This window comes from Ambystoma mexicanum, chromosome 8, assembly GCF_040938575.1.
Source record: "Ambystoma mexicanum isolate Mex_15411 chromosome 8, UKY_AmexF1_1, whole genome shotgun sequence".
In the NCBI taxonomy this organism is placed as follows: Eukaryota; Metazoa; Chordata; class Amphibia; order Caudata; family Ambystomatidae; genus Ambystoma; species Ambystoma mexicanum.
The window spans coordinates 1,519,803,305-1,519,818,686 of record NC_090929.1 but is presented as its reverse complement, the minus strand read 5'-3'; the positions used below and the strand labels follow the sequence as shown (position 1 = coordinate 1,519,818,686).

Below are 15,382 nucleotides of genomic sequence, written 5' to 3'. Positions count from 1 at the left end.
ATAATGATATGGGCTATGTCCATATGTTTTCACTTTTTCAACAAGATAAACACTACTCACGTAAACTTCCTAATAGCTGTTTGAGCCCTCAAAACAACATACCACAATGTTTATATCCATTAAAAGTCAGTCTGCTCATGAGTATGATTTTTCCGAATGCATATGTTAGTATACTTGCATCAAATAGTGGTAATTGAGCTTTATAGACAGGTTTATTGACTGTGAAGACCAAGTTAAAGGCCCAGGTGCATCATGGGCGTTTACCAAGATATATAAGTTCAGGTATGGCCCGAGAGTGAGATATGTAAAGCTTTTATATGGCAAATTTGAGATTTAAAAATAAATCAGGGAATCACTTTCCTGGGGAGGGAGGTGACTGCCTCAGAGGTTTTAGTGGAATTGTCTGGGGCAAATTCTGTAAGAGATGTGGGGATACCAGGCAAGGAAATGTTGCGCTTAAAGGGGTGGCTGCATCTGCCAGGTGCAGCCCAGCTAGGATGAGAACAGCGGTGTGGGGTGGAGAATAGGCACTGAGTCTTGAGTACCAGAAGCGACCCGGAGTGGAGGTATAGAGCGGCGGGGAAAGGGCTTGAGTTTTGCTGAAGTCCCTAACTGCGTCTTCCAGGAGCAGCCTTGGTGAAGATGGGTGCAGTGCTGGTGGGGGAATGGCCAAAACGGAAGTCCTGAGTCATGTCTGTCACAAGCTGCGCAGGCTACACAGGGTGTTACAGGCAGCAGGGTTCACAGCGGCACTCCCAAAGGCAGTAGCTCAGAGATTAGCTGATGGCCGTGCCCCCCTCAACGTTCTGACGGTTATAGTGCTGAATATGTATTGTGCTTGTGCAAACTACACTATTAATGTTAATAATATACTTATATTAAATTCTGTGTTACCACTAGTGTGCACTGTAATGTGTGCATCTTATATTTGAATAGAGTTCTGATAGGGGGGTGTAAATGGCAAGAGTTTCCATATATTTCTCTAAATCCCAAAATAATGCTATCATTCACTTCCTATGATGCTTTCAATCTGCTCCTCTCTTCCAAAGTGGCGGAACAATCATCAAGCCCAGGATTCTCAAATGAGGTGAAACGTTCTCACATTTAGAAAATGCTTCCTTCAGTTGGGCCCACCTTTCATACCAACATTGCAAAAAAGACCCTGAATTTGTCAAAGATTTTAAAATGCATCAATTCAATGTTAAACGTTACAAGTAGTGCCAGGAGCACATCCAGTCCATGGCCTTTACAAGAGGATGTTGATCACAAAATTCTTTTGAGTCATAAAACCCACACGTGCACAAAAACCACATAGATGCCAAAGCAATCTTTAGAATGTTTATTACTCCATTATTTACAATGGAATGAGAGCAGGCTCTATTCCCTGATGAATTCCAATACCTGCACTTTGCCTGTGCTTCCCCCTGCCAAACTTCTCATTCCTTCCAGATGAAAGGTTTTGGAAGAGGTTAAACGATTCAAAAATCTTAATGATGGGCAATTCTTCCCTCTCCTTTATCCTGTTTCTACTCTTCGTGACTGCTATTCAGAAACAGTGGTTTCCGCAATAAAATGGAGGTGGAAGCCTGTCAGTCATAACGTTATTCGGTGGTAAGCCATACACGTTTTCCACAACAAATAGAAAACATCCCAAACATAATAACTTGATAATTGACACAAATTCATTATATTAAATCACACCAAGTTAAGTATCGTGGCCCAGTGGTCAGAACGTGTCTCAATGGAGGCTTAATTAATTGCAAGATCTTCTCATCATGGGACCAGGCATGGACACCAAGCGTTAGTGTCCCTTTGGTTGCAAAAGTGGGAGGCAAAGAGAATCAATCTGCACCCTTCTCCCCTAAGGGGTGGCATTTGCTCCTGTGAGCACTGACTGCCATGATGGATTTCCCAACGGGTGAGCACTGAGTGCTAATGTAGTGTTCTTCTCTAGCTGGCATCTCCTGTCAAGGACCAATATATTCCAAAGACAATTTGTCATGATGCCTACCTCCAAGGAGCCAGGCCGGGCCCAGCAACCCCAGAGGCAGACATCATTTTCCCCAGGGAAGTCTCAGCGGGCCCAAGTCGGGGCCCTTTGGACTCAGTCCTGGCGCCTTAGGCACCAGGCTCATGGCGGACCCCAGTCCTGGCGCCTTAGGCGCCAGGCTCATAGAAGAGGATATGTGTTTAAGTGCTTGGGTGCACACTTACTTCAGCCACGCCTGCCAGCACCCTGGAACACCTGCAAGGGGAGAAAGGAAGAGAATAGGAGAAGAAAAGCCCTTACCTGCTAAATCTGCATCCCGGAGTCATTTCTCCAACGGCCCTGAAAAGGAAGACATCATTTTAAAGGCATTTTGTTTCGATCACTGCAGCGCTGCATTTTACTCACCTTTGCAAGGCGCTTCCATCTTCAGCAGCGATCTTCCGAATTCAGCTACGCCCCGGCGCCTAGAGGAAAAAAGACAAGAACAAAGGTGAGAGGGAGAAAAGGAATAAGGAAAGCTCAGTTTCCTTTTAACTCTTACCTGTTGGATTATTCCCACTGCATTTCGGGTCCTGCCGCTTCCTGGCATCTCCGGACCCCGGCCCCTATGGGGAAAAAAGACACAGACATTGAATGAGCGAATGCAAAGACATTACCTGAGCGCTCATCCAGAACTGTTTCACTTCGGGTCGGCGCCATATCTCCGGCACTCCGAACCCCGGCCCCTAAGGGGAAAAAGACATAAGCATTAGCGCTTGCTGCAATTAGACAACGAACATTATTATTAAGCTTGAACTTTTGAACAGAACTTTTACAGCGCCTTACCTGAACAGTCAAGCTTACCTGAACTCCCATCAATCCTCAATCCAGTGAAGTAACTGGGTTTCAACGCGCCCCTGCATCAGAAGCAGGATGGAGAGCTCATCCTTCCAAACCCTAAGGTGAGGCTTCACGGGGAATCGTGGAGGAGGTATCGTGGAGGGTTGGAAGGGAGTGGGAGGCTTGAGCATTGTTCCACAGTTGGTAATACTCCCTTTTCACGCACAGGAGGGTATCCAACGAGCCAGGGAAGCCAGAATAGAGGGGCCCTTCCTGTCCATCTTCAGAGTTCTGCGCCTTCGACGCCGCGCCTCTGTGGGAACCAGGTGAGCGTTACACAATTCGGATAGTCAATGGAAGAACCCCACTGTTAGCTGATCCTGGTACAACTTTTAATTTGGTCCCTAATTACAAACAAACACCCCCACACTGTCCGCATCCAGTGTAAGCATGTATTTATTTGCGTGTACCTGGATTCATATTGGTTGGAGGTCAGTTTGGGGACCCGGTGTAAAAATATTGACCCCCCTTCTCCAAGATGTAATTTCACTACTTGTATTGAATGGGACGGAGGATAAGTCGTGGCTCTTCTGGAGTACTGCCTTGACAGAGTTGATGTTGACCCTGAACCCTCTACCTGCATTTGACTTGGATTTTACAGATGCAAAGTGTACTGTACTCCTGTTGGGAGCACGGCTTCTCAAGTCTTTCGTGAGCTGTATCTAGGCTTGGTGCTGGCTTGTTTCCCGCTGCTACAATCTCTCCACCCTGAGATTAACTAGTATTGTCAGTACAGTTTGCAGGTAGTGTTAGACCAGATGTCATCGATGTGTTATTTGGCCTTGCTTCACTCACTTTGTTAGTCCATAGTCCCCCTCTGGCCACTCCTTTCCCGACTGCCTCAATCAGGGTTAAAATTAGATTTTTTATTTTGACAAGTTCAGATACAACAGTGCTGCAATAGCACTGCTTATGAGCTAGACCCCCCTCGCCATTCAGAGCATGACCAGAAGTTTGACCCCCTACTTGCCGGGGGATAAGAGACCAGGTGACATAGTATCTGACATAGCTTGGCAAGACACCCCTGTTGCTCGTATGGGAATAGCTTGCAGCCTTTCTTGCACACTAGTCCTCTTAACAGACTTACCAACCAACAGTCTGCTCCTTCCAATGGTGACCCACTACTAGTGCCATGAGGATCAAAAGTTAATTTAGTGGACGTGGCAGCCTTGATAGTAGGCGTTATGTTCCCCTCTGGCCCCCACCCCGCTTGGCCCATGAAGTCCAGGCCTGGGAACATGAGAAAGATACTTTGTCCAACATTGAGTGGAGAGCAAGGATGCTGTAACTGCAGGGATTGACCAGGCCACAGGGGCTGCATGGGGTGCAGTGGGAGGAGGGAGGGGGAGATCAATTTCTTGGGCTTCGACTTCCACCATAGCCAAATTCAGGCGGGGACCACTAGTTGGGAGTGAACTGCTGTGAAGCCCCCAGCTTGCAATCGGTCAGTTCTAGGCTTAATAGAGTTATCGAAGGGCCAATGACCCGGCGAGCTCGCTATGTCCATTACTTTATTCGATGAGCTGGCAATTGTGATGCTTTTCCCCAAGAATCCAATCCAACCGTAGTGTTGGGTACATTGAAAGAGCACAGGAACTGATTAATCTCACTAATTGAGGTGTGAGCTTCCTCCGGGGAAGGTACAGGATTGATGGGACTATGCTCTTCAGTGTTGGAATGAAGCATGAGCATTGCCATTGGCATTTTCCTCTTTACACTCAATGCTTGCCTTTTAAGTTTTGGTGCCGATATGGCAAAAGAAGTGGCAGAAATAGCTTAACAGATCTGAGTTTATATGATTGTAGCTACTGTTAATAGAATAACAAAGGGGAGTGAAATGCTACTGCCTCTTTCAAAGTCTGGGACACTAGTGGTTTCGTTGAGTTTCTTTCCTCTAGTGCTCTGCATAGTCCATGTGCTGATTCCCCTGTCCCCTTGCTACTCCACCCCCTCTAGATCTCTGGATCTCACCTCGCAACTGAGCCAAGTCAGGCATCTGCCCCAGCACAGGTCCTCCGGGTTCTCAAGTTCAGCTCCTTCAGCACCTCAGCCTCTCTGTGCATCGAAGCCTTTCGGGCGAGGGGTACTGGTGTGGTGGCTCCTTCCTAGTTGCAGCCTGTAGATGATCTTGGGTGCTATGCAGACGGTGCAGCCCTGCTTGCACCAACTCCCTGCGGCACTAACTCCTGCACCCGTTCCCCCCGCGTGCTTCCCCCTTGCGGGGGGGGTGAGGAGGCTTGGAATATTTCAGATGGGCGGAGGCGGGGCAAAGAACAGCAGAGGCAGCTCCAATGATGACTGCAGGGCACTCCCTGCTGCTCTAACTCCTGCAGCCTTCCACGCCTGCCATCACTTCAACCCCTGCCACCCAATATCTATGGAAATGGCAGATGTAAAGAAGACGCATTGGCTGAAACCTAGGCAAGTCAAAGAAGGTTTCCTTCTCCATGCCCTATACCACCAGTTGTTGGACAGAGTAGCAGGCACAGGAGAAGCAAGGGGCATCCCCCTCTCCCTTATCTTTACTTCAGCCTCGGCCTCTGTCCTGGCCTCAGAGTAGATTTATAAAGCGCACGAAGCCCAGAGGCATCAAGGCCATGTTACAACCAGTTACACTTTAGTCTTGAGTGGGCATGCAGATTAGGGAGGGAAGAAAGGTCAGGGGGAAAGATTGGGGGATCAAGGTCAGGCAGGGGCAGAGTCCCTCAAAAGCAAAGTTAGTTGAAAAGCCACGGTTTCAGTGTTCTCCTGAACAGCTAGTACAAGTGTTCTGCTCTCAGAGATGGTTGGAGTGCATTCCAATGTCTAGCTGTAAAGATAGGGAAGCTTGCCCCACCTGCTCTGGACTTTTTTGAATTTAGGAAGCAGCAGCCTGTTCGTATGCCGGTCTGAGTGGCCTGTCAGATTGGGCACTGTAGACTGATGATGTTGTTTTCTCTTTTCAGACGCTAGGAGAACAGAAAATTGCTAACATGGTAGAAGTCAAAGATTTCAGAAAAGGGATCTTTCAGCTGGAATGGGAGCATAAGAAAATGCATATGCAAATGGAAGATCTAAAGAAGAAGATCCGAGATATTGTGAGACTGCGAGTTACAAAGGAGCTCCAAGTGGTATGCGATCATGACTTATTTTTAATATAAAATGTGCTTTTATAATTATACATAAAACATTGTTTTCATAGCATTAATACCACATTATGTTTGTCAGGGCTTAATGTATGAATTTGAATTGATAACATGTTTTTTAATAATTTCAATGTACAGTATCATGGATTCAGATACAAACCCTTTAAACATATCCACTGGCTGTAAGTTTTATAAGCTTATTCAACAGTACGAGTGTCTACTTAAAAAAAGGCTCACATTTTGAATCACTTAAACACCCTTAAACAGCAAAATGTTTGCCAACATCAGCTTCTTTGCAAGATAACCTTTAATACCCTATGGTTATTTTAAACACCCAAGATTTTTTCATCATGTGAACAAAAGAAAACATTATTCTCAAGAAAAGTTTCATATTTTCAGATCCATCTTTTCAAGGGATTTAAGCATATGTCTCTCAAAGTATTGTCCATCTGGTGTGCACGACTCACTTTTTTAAACAAAAGGCTTCTGTAGTAGGCTAGTAATCACATTTAATACAATCTCTCCTTTGTTTGCAGTTGTCAGAATTGCATCTACTTTCTGGTGATATTGGTAAATTAATTTGTGCTTTTCCAGATTGTACATTCATGGCCCCAAATGTCATAATTATAACTCAATCAATTTTAAGGAAAGTTTCACGGACAGGCTATTCTCTTATATGTGTCATAGAACCATGGCTGGATGGAATTAGGCCACTTCAGGCAAATTGCAATTTTGGTGTTGGCATCCCCCTTTTCATGGGGCCTGAACCTACGCTTTTAAGTGCCACATGTTTGCCCATATGCTGGTGGCAACCTCGTAGGCAACTTAAAATTGTCTTATTTTAGCCCCTGTCCTGGATAGACCACACTTCCTCTATCTCTTTAAGATCTTCTCGCATATTTCTAATAAACTATCATTTCGCCTAGAAATCTGCTGACCATACGGTGGTCCTTTGTTTGAGGTCCTGTACCTTTTAGTTATGCAGTTTCTGGTCCTGACCTGAGCTAGTGATTGTTGTGAGTAAAAGTTAATTTTGGTGACGAGTGGCATAGCTTGACTGTACTGTATTGCTACCCCATCCAAGACACTGGTGAACCACCTGCAGCTCTCCAGATGTTTAGCTCCCATGATCCCTCATCTTTGACTATGCTGACTGGTATCAGTGGGATTTTTAATCCAACAGATGTGGAGAGCCAAAGGTTCCAGACCCTTGCTCTAAAACCATCATTAGAGAATTTGGCTCAAAATGGTAAAGTAGTTGGTATGTGCCCAATTTGGAGGCAGTGGCATAAAAGGGGTGTTTGAGTCCACATTCCATTCCTTCTTTTTCTAAGCATTCCCTATAGTCCTCAGTCCTGGCCATGTAACTGTTCTGTCAATAGCACAATCACAATTCCATTATAAAATCACTGTCATTATTAAGGGTTCCTTAGATACTACAAACGTCTTTACGGGGACGCAGGGGAAGAGATGGATCAAGAGATACAGGAAACACTAGAAGACCTAGGCTTGCCCAAATTAGACGATCAAAAAAAAAAAATCACTGTCATTTTAACTAAAAAAAAGTCTGTAAAATTATAGTCAATGTTATGTTTGATACAGTTTTAATACAATGTTTAAACGACTGGCCTTCCTCTAACATGGGGGAATGTATGGCCCAGGTTCTGTCAGTGGAGGACCCTCTGTATGGGTAGCTTGATTGGCAGGCAGCACTGTCCCATTATTTTCAGGGGGCTGCGCTGCCTGCCTCTGGGCAGAAGGGGTGTCACCACGCTATGTACTTTTTTTGGTAATATGGAGCCCTTTAGGCAAACAGTTTAAGCTGCAATAATAAGAGGAAAGTGGGGCATAAGAAGCCTGCCCCATGTACGGGTGCAGAAGTAAGGCTCAGACACATAGATGGCATATTTTTGGGTAGACACTTTTATTGATCAAGAACGTGTTGGAATAATGCCTCTCTATCCCTAAAGCCAAGAGGGAATTACCTACCTCAAAGAACATTTGTGAAATTGTCAGTATGTCCAGAACTAAAAGGTCTGTCCCTATCATGTCCCTAACTCCAATAACTTAAATCAACTGTGCAAGGATCTCTTCCCAAAGTAAAGTGTTTGTTGTAAGTTCAACCAACAGAAAAGTTCCCAGTCTCTCGGTTAATCGAAATTGATGAAAGAAAAAGTTTTCACAAATGTAAACATCCAAGGCTACGGTTGTGCTCCTTTTCCCTAGACTCCTTCTTGTTTTACTTTCCTTTCTTTTGAGCCCCTGAGCCTTGTATCATCTTGGGTAAATGTCACAGAGTAATTCGCAAGTATATGCATCTCAGATTTGCATTTCTTTGTCCCACCAATTTAGCACATTTCCCTACCAGGCGTAGGTTTCCTTTTATTTAGTCCTTTTTACTTCCAGGGTTCTTATAATTGTTTTTAATAACACGCTTAATACCGGGGAACAGTTTCTAAGCGCAAGACACACATTGCCCCTGAGCTTCCTCTCATGCTTGTCACATTAATTCTCAAACTCTCATTATTTAGTCGTTGTGGGCGCGGGTCTCAGACTGCGAATATTCTGAATGGCTTAGTTTACTCGCCTACCAAGCAGTTGTCTTCTCCTGGACTGTCTCTTTCTCTCACAGGGTCCAAGACCCTCTTATTCCTTGCTACTCTAGGCTTTTGCCTTTCACATGGAGCACAACCGTAGCCTTGGATGTTTACATTTTGCCTTTCACATGGGTGCAGGTCCCAGACTCGTAATGTAGCATTGTATCCAATTGGTTTACTCCCCTGCCAATCATGCAACTCTTCCTTGTTTGCTTCCTTTACAATCAGGATCCCTGGCACTACTATTCTCGGCTTCTCATATGGGTGCAAGTCCTAGACTCGCACTTCGTTATCACATCTGTTTCGTTCACTCCCCTGCCAAACACAAACATACAAATCCTATTTCTCAATCTTGCCGGTTCTCTGTGTCCCAGACACCTCTTCTGATTTGGTTTTTATATGGGTGCAGGTCACAGGCTTGCAATCTCTTCTCAGGGTGCCAGACCCTCTTGATTCAGCTTTTTCTTTCACCCTCTTGCTTCTCCGGACCTCTAACACCTCTCGTGCAACCCGCGTACCTGTTTGCTGCATTGCATCTCGATGCTCCGGTAGTGTTCGGGTTGTCGGCGGGGTCTGCAGCACCTCTGCATAGGTCTGACTTTGCCTGGGTGTGCGTCCTCTTGCTCGGATTCTTTGACAAAGCATAGGTCACCCAGAGATTCTTCTCTGCAGCAGCCTGAGTAGTCCTTCCGTCCTGGGCCACGTTTGGGTTCTGCTTTTCTCCATTCACGGCTTCTCTTTTGACTGTTGTCTACTCGCCCGGTGTACGTCTCCCCTATTTCCTCCTAAGAGGACAGTTCTTCTGGTTCCTCCAGTGAGGCAGTCTGCAGCCTGCACCAGTTGCCCCTTTTTTTCTGAAGAACTATATCCAGTCAGTGGTCACGGATGCAGCACGACACGATGGATGAATAGTTTGGATCCGAGCATGGCCGTGCAGCAATTCATGGCATAACTGTCACCGGACTATTATTGAATTTTGGAAATTTGGCGTTCCCACATCTGGCCAGTAACCTGACATGATTAAAAGGGAACTGTGGAACTACCAAACACAAGAGTGCTTTTGGGAACATTTCAGAGCACAGCAGTTTTTGACTGGCCAACAAAGACACCAACCCTCAGTCTTTGCAAGATTGATGCCCCACAATGGGTATTGCCAGAAAAGCCGTCTAGTTTTGGAGTGCAGAAATACAGACAAGACAAACTTACCATTGGTCAAATAGATGTAACACCTACTGTTGTGATCCGAAATGAAGATATTTGTTTTGTCCTGGCTACGGCATGGGTAGAGAAAGTCCATCCAACACCATGCCTGAAACTCGAGTAGACAACACAACTCACGTTCGGTTTTTTAGGATCTCGAAAGTCATTTTTGGCTCACACAAAAATTATCTGTGGCAATTGAACACATTAGAATAAACTTGATAATGTATGCCATATATATGAGAATAGCGATGCATTGACAGACAACAAATATTACGCTGCATCACAGGTCCAATTTTCGGACCCTTTGGTTTTTAGATATGGTTATGACTGCGTCTTTTGCACATGGATGTTTGTGTGTGAACGGGTATGTAACTGTTATGGATTAGTCAGTATGTGTGATTACAATATGGTGCTAGATTATTATGATGAAATTAACTCTAATATAGAGTTTATGGTAGGTTGTTCACTAATGTTTTAACAATTGTTGTTTTTGTACACTGTCTTCATATGTTTTTTTTCTTTAAAAAAGCAATAAGAATAAAATAAGAAATAATTGCAAAAATTAACTACTTTCAAATTCATTCTTATGAGAAGGGATTGTAGTGAATACTTATGAATAATTTGAACGCAACTAGAGTCTGTACATGTTTTTTGAAAACTGTACTTGTGATGTCCACCAGTCCCCAGCAGACTGTTGGCATTGAAGGGGTCTGTCTCTCTCTGGAAGACACACTGATCCACAGCCCCTTCTGCTATAGCACAGGATTCCTGTTCCTTGCTCTGCCAGGGAGTGCTTGACAACACTTCCGGGTTTTTCTCCTTTATTTCTACTACTGTTGAACCAATAGGAAGTCGGTAATCACTAGACTGTTCAATGTGGCTCCCATAGATAATCTTCATGCTTCCTCCTTTCTCCGTCATCACAGTAATGAATGTGTTGGCTCCCTTGTGAGTCAATTGAGTTCTTCTATGTCACAGTACTGGGAAAGGGATCTTCACTTAGGTAATTCCTATTCTTCCTCATCCCAGTACTTTATAGGGGAATGGCAGTGTGACAATAACTCATGACACTTTTAGGGAAGGGGTTGATCTTAGGAGGAAGAGCCTCTAGGGTTAGGTGATTGGCGGGGATACTGAATTCTCTGGAGATGGTCATCCCTAATATCCCATAAGGGGCTTCTTCTCCCTTGTGATCCTTCCCCCATGTACCACCCCCAGGGGGACTATTGTACTGTGGATGCAAGGTCTCCCCGTAGGGAAGAAGGGAAGACATTCTCAGATTCGTCACACCTGCCACCTCTCATTATTGCATTGAGGAAGGCCATCCAGGCCTACATGGCGGTGGTATGTGGACTGCCGAGGGTGCAGCTAAGTGATGTATCATTTAGGTGTGTGCAATTTGTTTGTATGTGGGCATGCATGCAGGGAGTTGTCTGAATGATGAATTAATGCACTAGTGAAAGAGAGTGTATGTTGTATTGCATGCATGTAAATGATGGTGTGTGAGTCTACATGTATGGATAGGGAGTGGGCCACTACATTAAGGTGTTGAAGGGGCTGCTGGTGCCTGGTGGCATGGTTTGCTATACCCTTGATGTGGCATGAAATGGTTTACTGTGTATCAAGGGTAAAGCGAACATAAGTGGTATTAGGTAGCTAGGCACCAGTTTGCATATGTTTTCTTCCTGTGGCATGTCATTCTTTGCGTGGCATCAAGAGTCAAGCAAACATGATAAAGTGTTATTATATGACTAGGCGGGCCTACTTTGGTGGTGCCAATCTGTATGAACTTGCTTACTGTGGTATTTATTTTACTAGGCATCAAGTATAAAGCAAACATAAGTGTCTGCATGTACTGCCACCAATAGTAAGTTGTTGTATGTTAATATTGGCATGCAGGTTCTGCCTGCATGGACATGCATGGCACAGCCATCATGAAAATATCTTTAATATTGGCATACGTTGTGGGCCTAGGCATCATGACTATGTGTTGGAAAATACTCATGTGCACTGTTGGTAACATTCATCTAGTGGATTTATTCATGTGCCACCATAAACAAAATTGCAAACTGTGGCTTATTACCTATTTTTCCATAGAAAGTCTGCTGTAAAATGCACCCTTTTGACCATTCTCTTGTTCGTTCTGAACCTTCATTGGTTGGTTCACGCTCCCTTGCCATGCGGCTTACTCCCGCATATTCGGGCCAAATCATTTTTTAAGTACACACTTCAATTAAATAATTCACAGCCAGCACTGGATTCTGTAACTAATGTAATTTCACTCTTTTCTTATTATTTTTTCTTTCCATCAAAACAATTTCTTTCTATTAAACTGAGGTTTCCTTCGGTGATGTTGTGAAGTGAAATGTGTCACCTGTGTAGTTCTTTTCTGAGTTAACCAACCTACCTTGTCAACCTTTATGCATGGTCCTTATTGGTGGGCAGTCATAATTTCGAAACAAAAATGTCGACAGACAAAAATGTCGACAAAAAAATGTCGAAAAAAAAAATGTCGACTTTCGTTTTTTTTAATTATATATTTATTTTAGGGGTTCGGGAGTTAAAAAAAGGGAAAATTTAAAAAAAAAGGGGGTGTTGGGGGGGAACCCCCCCCATTTAAAAAAAAAATGCATTGAAAAAAAAAGTCGACATTTTTTTTTTCGACATTCTTTTTTCGACATTTTGACTTTCGACATTTTTGTTGTCGAAATTATCACTATAAACCTCCTTATTACTCCTGTGCCATCTTCCTTCTGTAAAATAGGGAAGTGATTTTCATTTATTTTCCATTGAATTACCAATGCCAGTTGCAACATCTTATCATATCAATAAAAGTAGATAGTAAATTACAATGATGAACGAATTGGATCATGCCAAACACCTCTAGGGTTTTGAAAGGTTTGTGTTCCTTAAGCCCATTGTGCAATTTAAGCCCCATTGTGAGCATGCTATTCTCAAATCCATTGCAAATGCATTTCCCAGGAGAAACAGTATGTCTGAATTAATGCAGTACAGAATGTCCCCTGTATATTCAGAGTTCTTCTATGTTGCAAATGATATTACAAAACCTTAACCTCCTGTATTATAGTGGGTTTCAAATCCAGTGGGTTTCTTTTAACCATGGCTACACAACAGCCTGAAATGCGGTATCCACCATTATTGCAGGTGCTAAAAGGATAATCAATGGTGAATATATCCTTCTCCACAGCCTAATCACTCATTTAAATTAATGAAATGCTGATCTCCATTTACCTTTCCCATCATCACTCAATGTGATGCTCAGCACAGGTTATTTAATATCACAAATTATTTCAACAGAAGTTTGCATTGTCTTAAACAAAAACAAACAAAGCTATCTTTGTTTGCGACTGGTCTTCAGAAAGTATTTTAATCATTGCTGCTATAGACCTGGTTATAACCAATCTACTTGGCACCGTGCCAAAATGTAGTTCCAGTTTCTTACATAACCCTCCAATTGATCAGCAAGTTTGTCTTCCTTGGTGGTTGTTCTTGGAGGAAAGCTTTGAATGTGACCGGTTGTATGTCGTTGCATATATGGACGTTGCATATATGGAGTATGCACCAATGTTTGGAAGCTCCTCATTTCTAGTAGATACCATATAGTCTTTATCCAATCCATACATTTCTAGCTGGCAGACTGGGACCTCAGAATTTTAAATCCTGCTCACACAGTGCTGTGTGGCATCACCAATGCCTCTTTCGCTGCCCGCCACAAGCCCAACATTTTCTTTTCTGACCCACAGACTTGGGAATCTGTTCAGAGTCTTGGACTCAAACACTCACTGAAGTTTGAAATACTTTCATATTTTTCAATTTCATTGGGTTTTTCTAAAACGTTGTACTAAAGTGAGTAAGTAGGTCTGTGGATTTAAGTCTTGCAGCAAGTATTTGAGATCGATGTCCATTCCTGACACTTATGACCATTGCATGTGGTGTCTGGGGACTCGTTTTAGCAGCAAAAGCCGTGATGCTTGCCAGCATGTGACCTTGAAGGCCAAATGCTCTGGTTAATGCAGCTAGATTTTACATACACTAACCTAGGAAGGTTGCAGGGGCTGAGCAAAGCCAGAGCAGGTGCACTCTGAACACTCATGAGAGAGGGACTTTGGTCAGAGTCTTTCTACCATCTCAAAGAGTAAGAAACACTAGAGGCATGGGAAGAGGTCTCACTTCAGGAATGCTTCAAGATCTACCTAGCACGAGTATTCTCTGAAGAAAAGGAGTACAGAGTACATGCCTAAGGATTCTTCTGTAAGGTCAGCAATAGCAGTCATTGCAGAGACACCTGCGACACCTAACATCCAGACTGTGTCGGTGACATCAGAGAAAATGAGGTCCTTCAGATGAAAAATGCTGGCCTAAATGAGACAGCAATTCATCACTTACGTGAATCCAGAGAGCCGGGGGTTATAGATTTCAGTGGTTCCAGAGGCATTGGGAGCTCCTGACATGCCAGCTATGAGACTGTCATTTCAGACCTGCTTGACAGACATCTTTCCACAGACTCTGTGGAATCAGAGTTATTGGAATGATAGGTCAATGTCTGGTAGGGTGCCATATATGTCTTGGAGGCCCAGTGGTTTTCAGGTAGCAAACCCCTGCATTGAGACACATATGAAAGTAAGTGCTCTGCTAAGAAGAAGCATTGAGTGTAACACCAGATCAGATAATATTACCAGATGCTGGTGCGGTAGTAAAAGGCCATTATCCTGGCCTTCATGTCTTGCTGTAGAATCAGACTTACAGTTGTCTAGATTGAAAAGGTGCCTGCTGGGTAGCATCCAGGAGAGAATTAATAAACAGACAATTAAAAGACAGCCAGTTAAGGGCTGTTGCCCAGGCAGATACAAATGAAAGTGACACCAGCATGTTAAACTACGCAACTTGGTTGATGAGGCAAGGGGACATACATAATGAAAGGAGGATGGGTGATGGATAGGAACACCGAGGGAAACTGCAGGTAGTTGTACAACACTTCAGCATGATTGCAAGAGAATAATCAATGGGCTTTGTAAGAAAGGAAGGATGAGTGCCAAGACTGTGCTGAATATTCAACTCTGGTGTGATACATAAATGCCCTGGGGAATGGGATGATACAAAGTGTTAAAAGCCGAAGAGATGGGTAGAAGGATTGAAGTGACAGCAAGCGTTCCAAAATCATTCAGCAGTGAGAGCAAGACCATTTCAGACTCTTGTGGAATTCAGATTGAGGGTTGTTTTGCAGGTTGTGAGTCTGTCTCAGAAGGAATATTATGCTCAGGGAGTTAGTTATCAAGAAGGAATATGATGAGGACCTATTTGAGAAGACTCCCAACCAGTTTAGGTGTGAGGGAAATGTGATTTCATCTTACATAGTCCTTCCTTAGGGACCAGAGAGGCTCTAGGGACGTCCAGTTATACCCACACACTTTATTAAGTGGTACCTGGAATAGGTATGCTTAAACATCCATGGATCTCCTCCATGTGTCCCCAGCCATCTTCTGTCTGGATCTCAGAGGGTCAGGTTGCACCATATATCTCTCAGAGAAACCCAGGCATTAAGTATTAGGCAAAATAAAGACCACCCA

General features: G+C 43.8%; 1 protein-coding gene across 1 annotated transcript in view; it reads left to right on the top strand.

The window, feature by feature from the left end:
* The window catches only part of CFAP43 (cilia and flagella associated protein 43), a 1,012,780-nt gene that overhangs the window by 913,008 nt on the left and 84,390 nt on the right, over positions 1–15,382 (top strand). Inside the window, exon 35 of the mRNA XM_069611745.1 lies at positions 5,815–5,979. Coding sequence (XP_069467846.1) covers positions 5,815–5,979 — 165 coding nt within the window. The remainder of the gene's footprint in view (positions 1–5,814; positions 5,980–15,382) is intronic.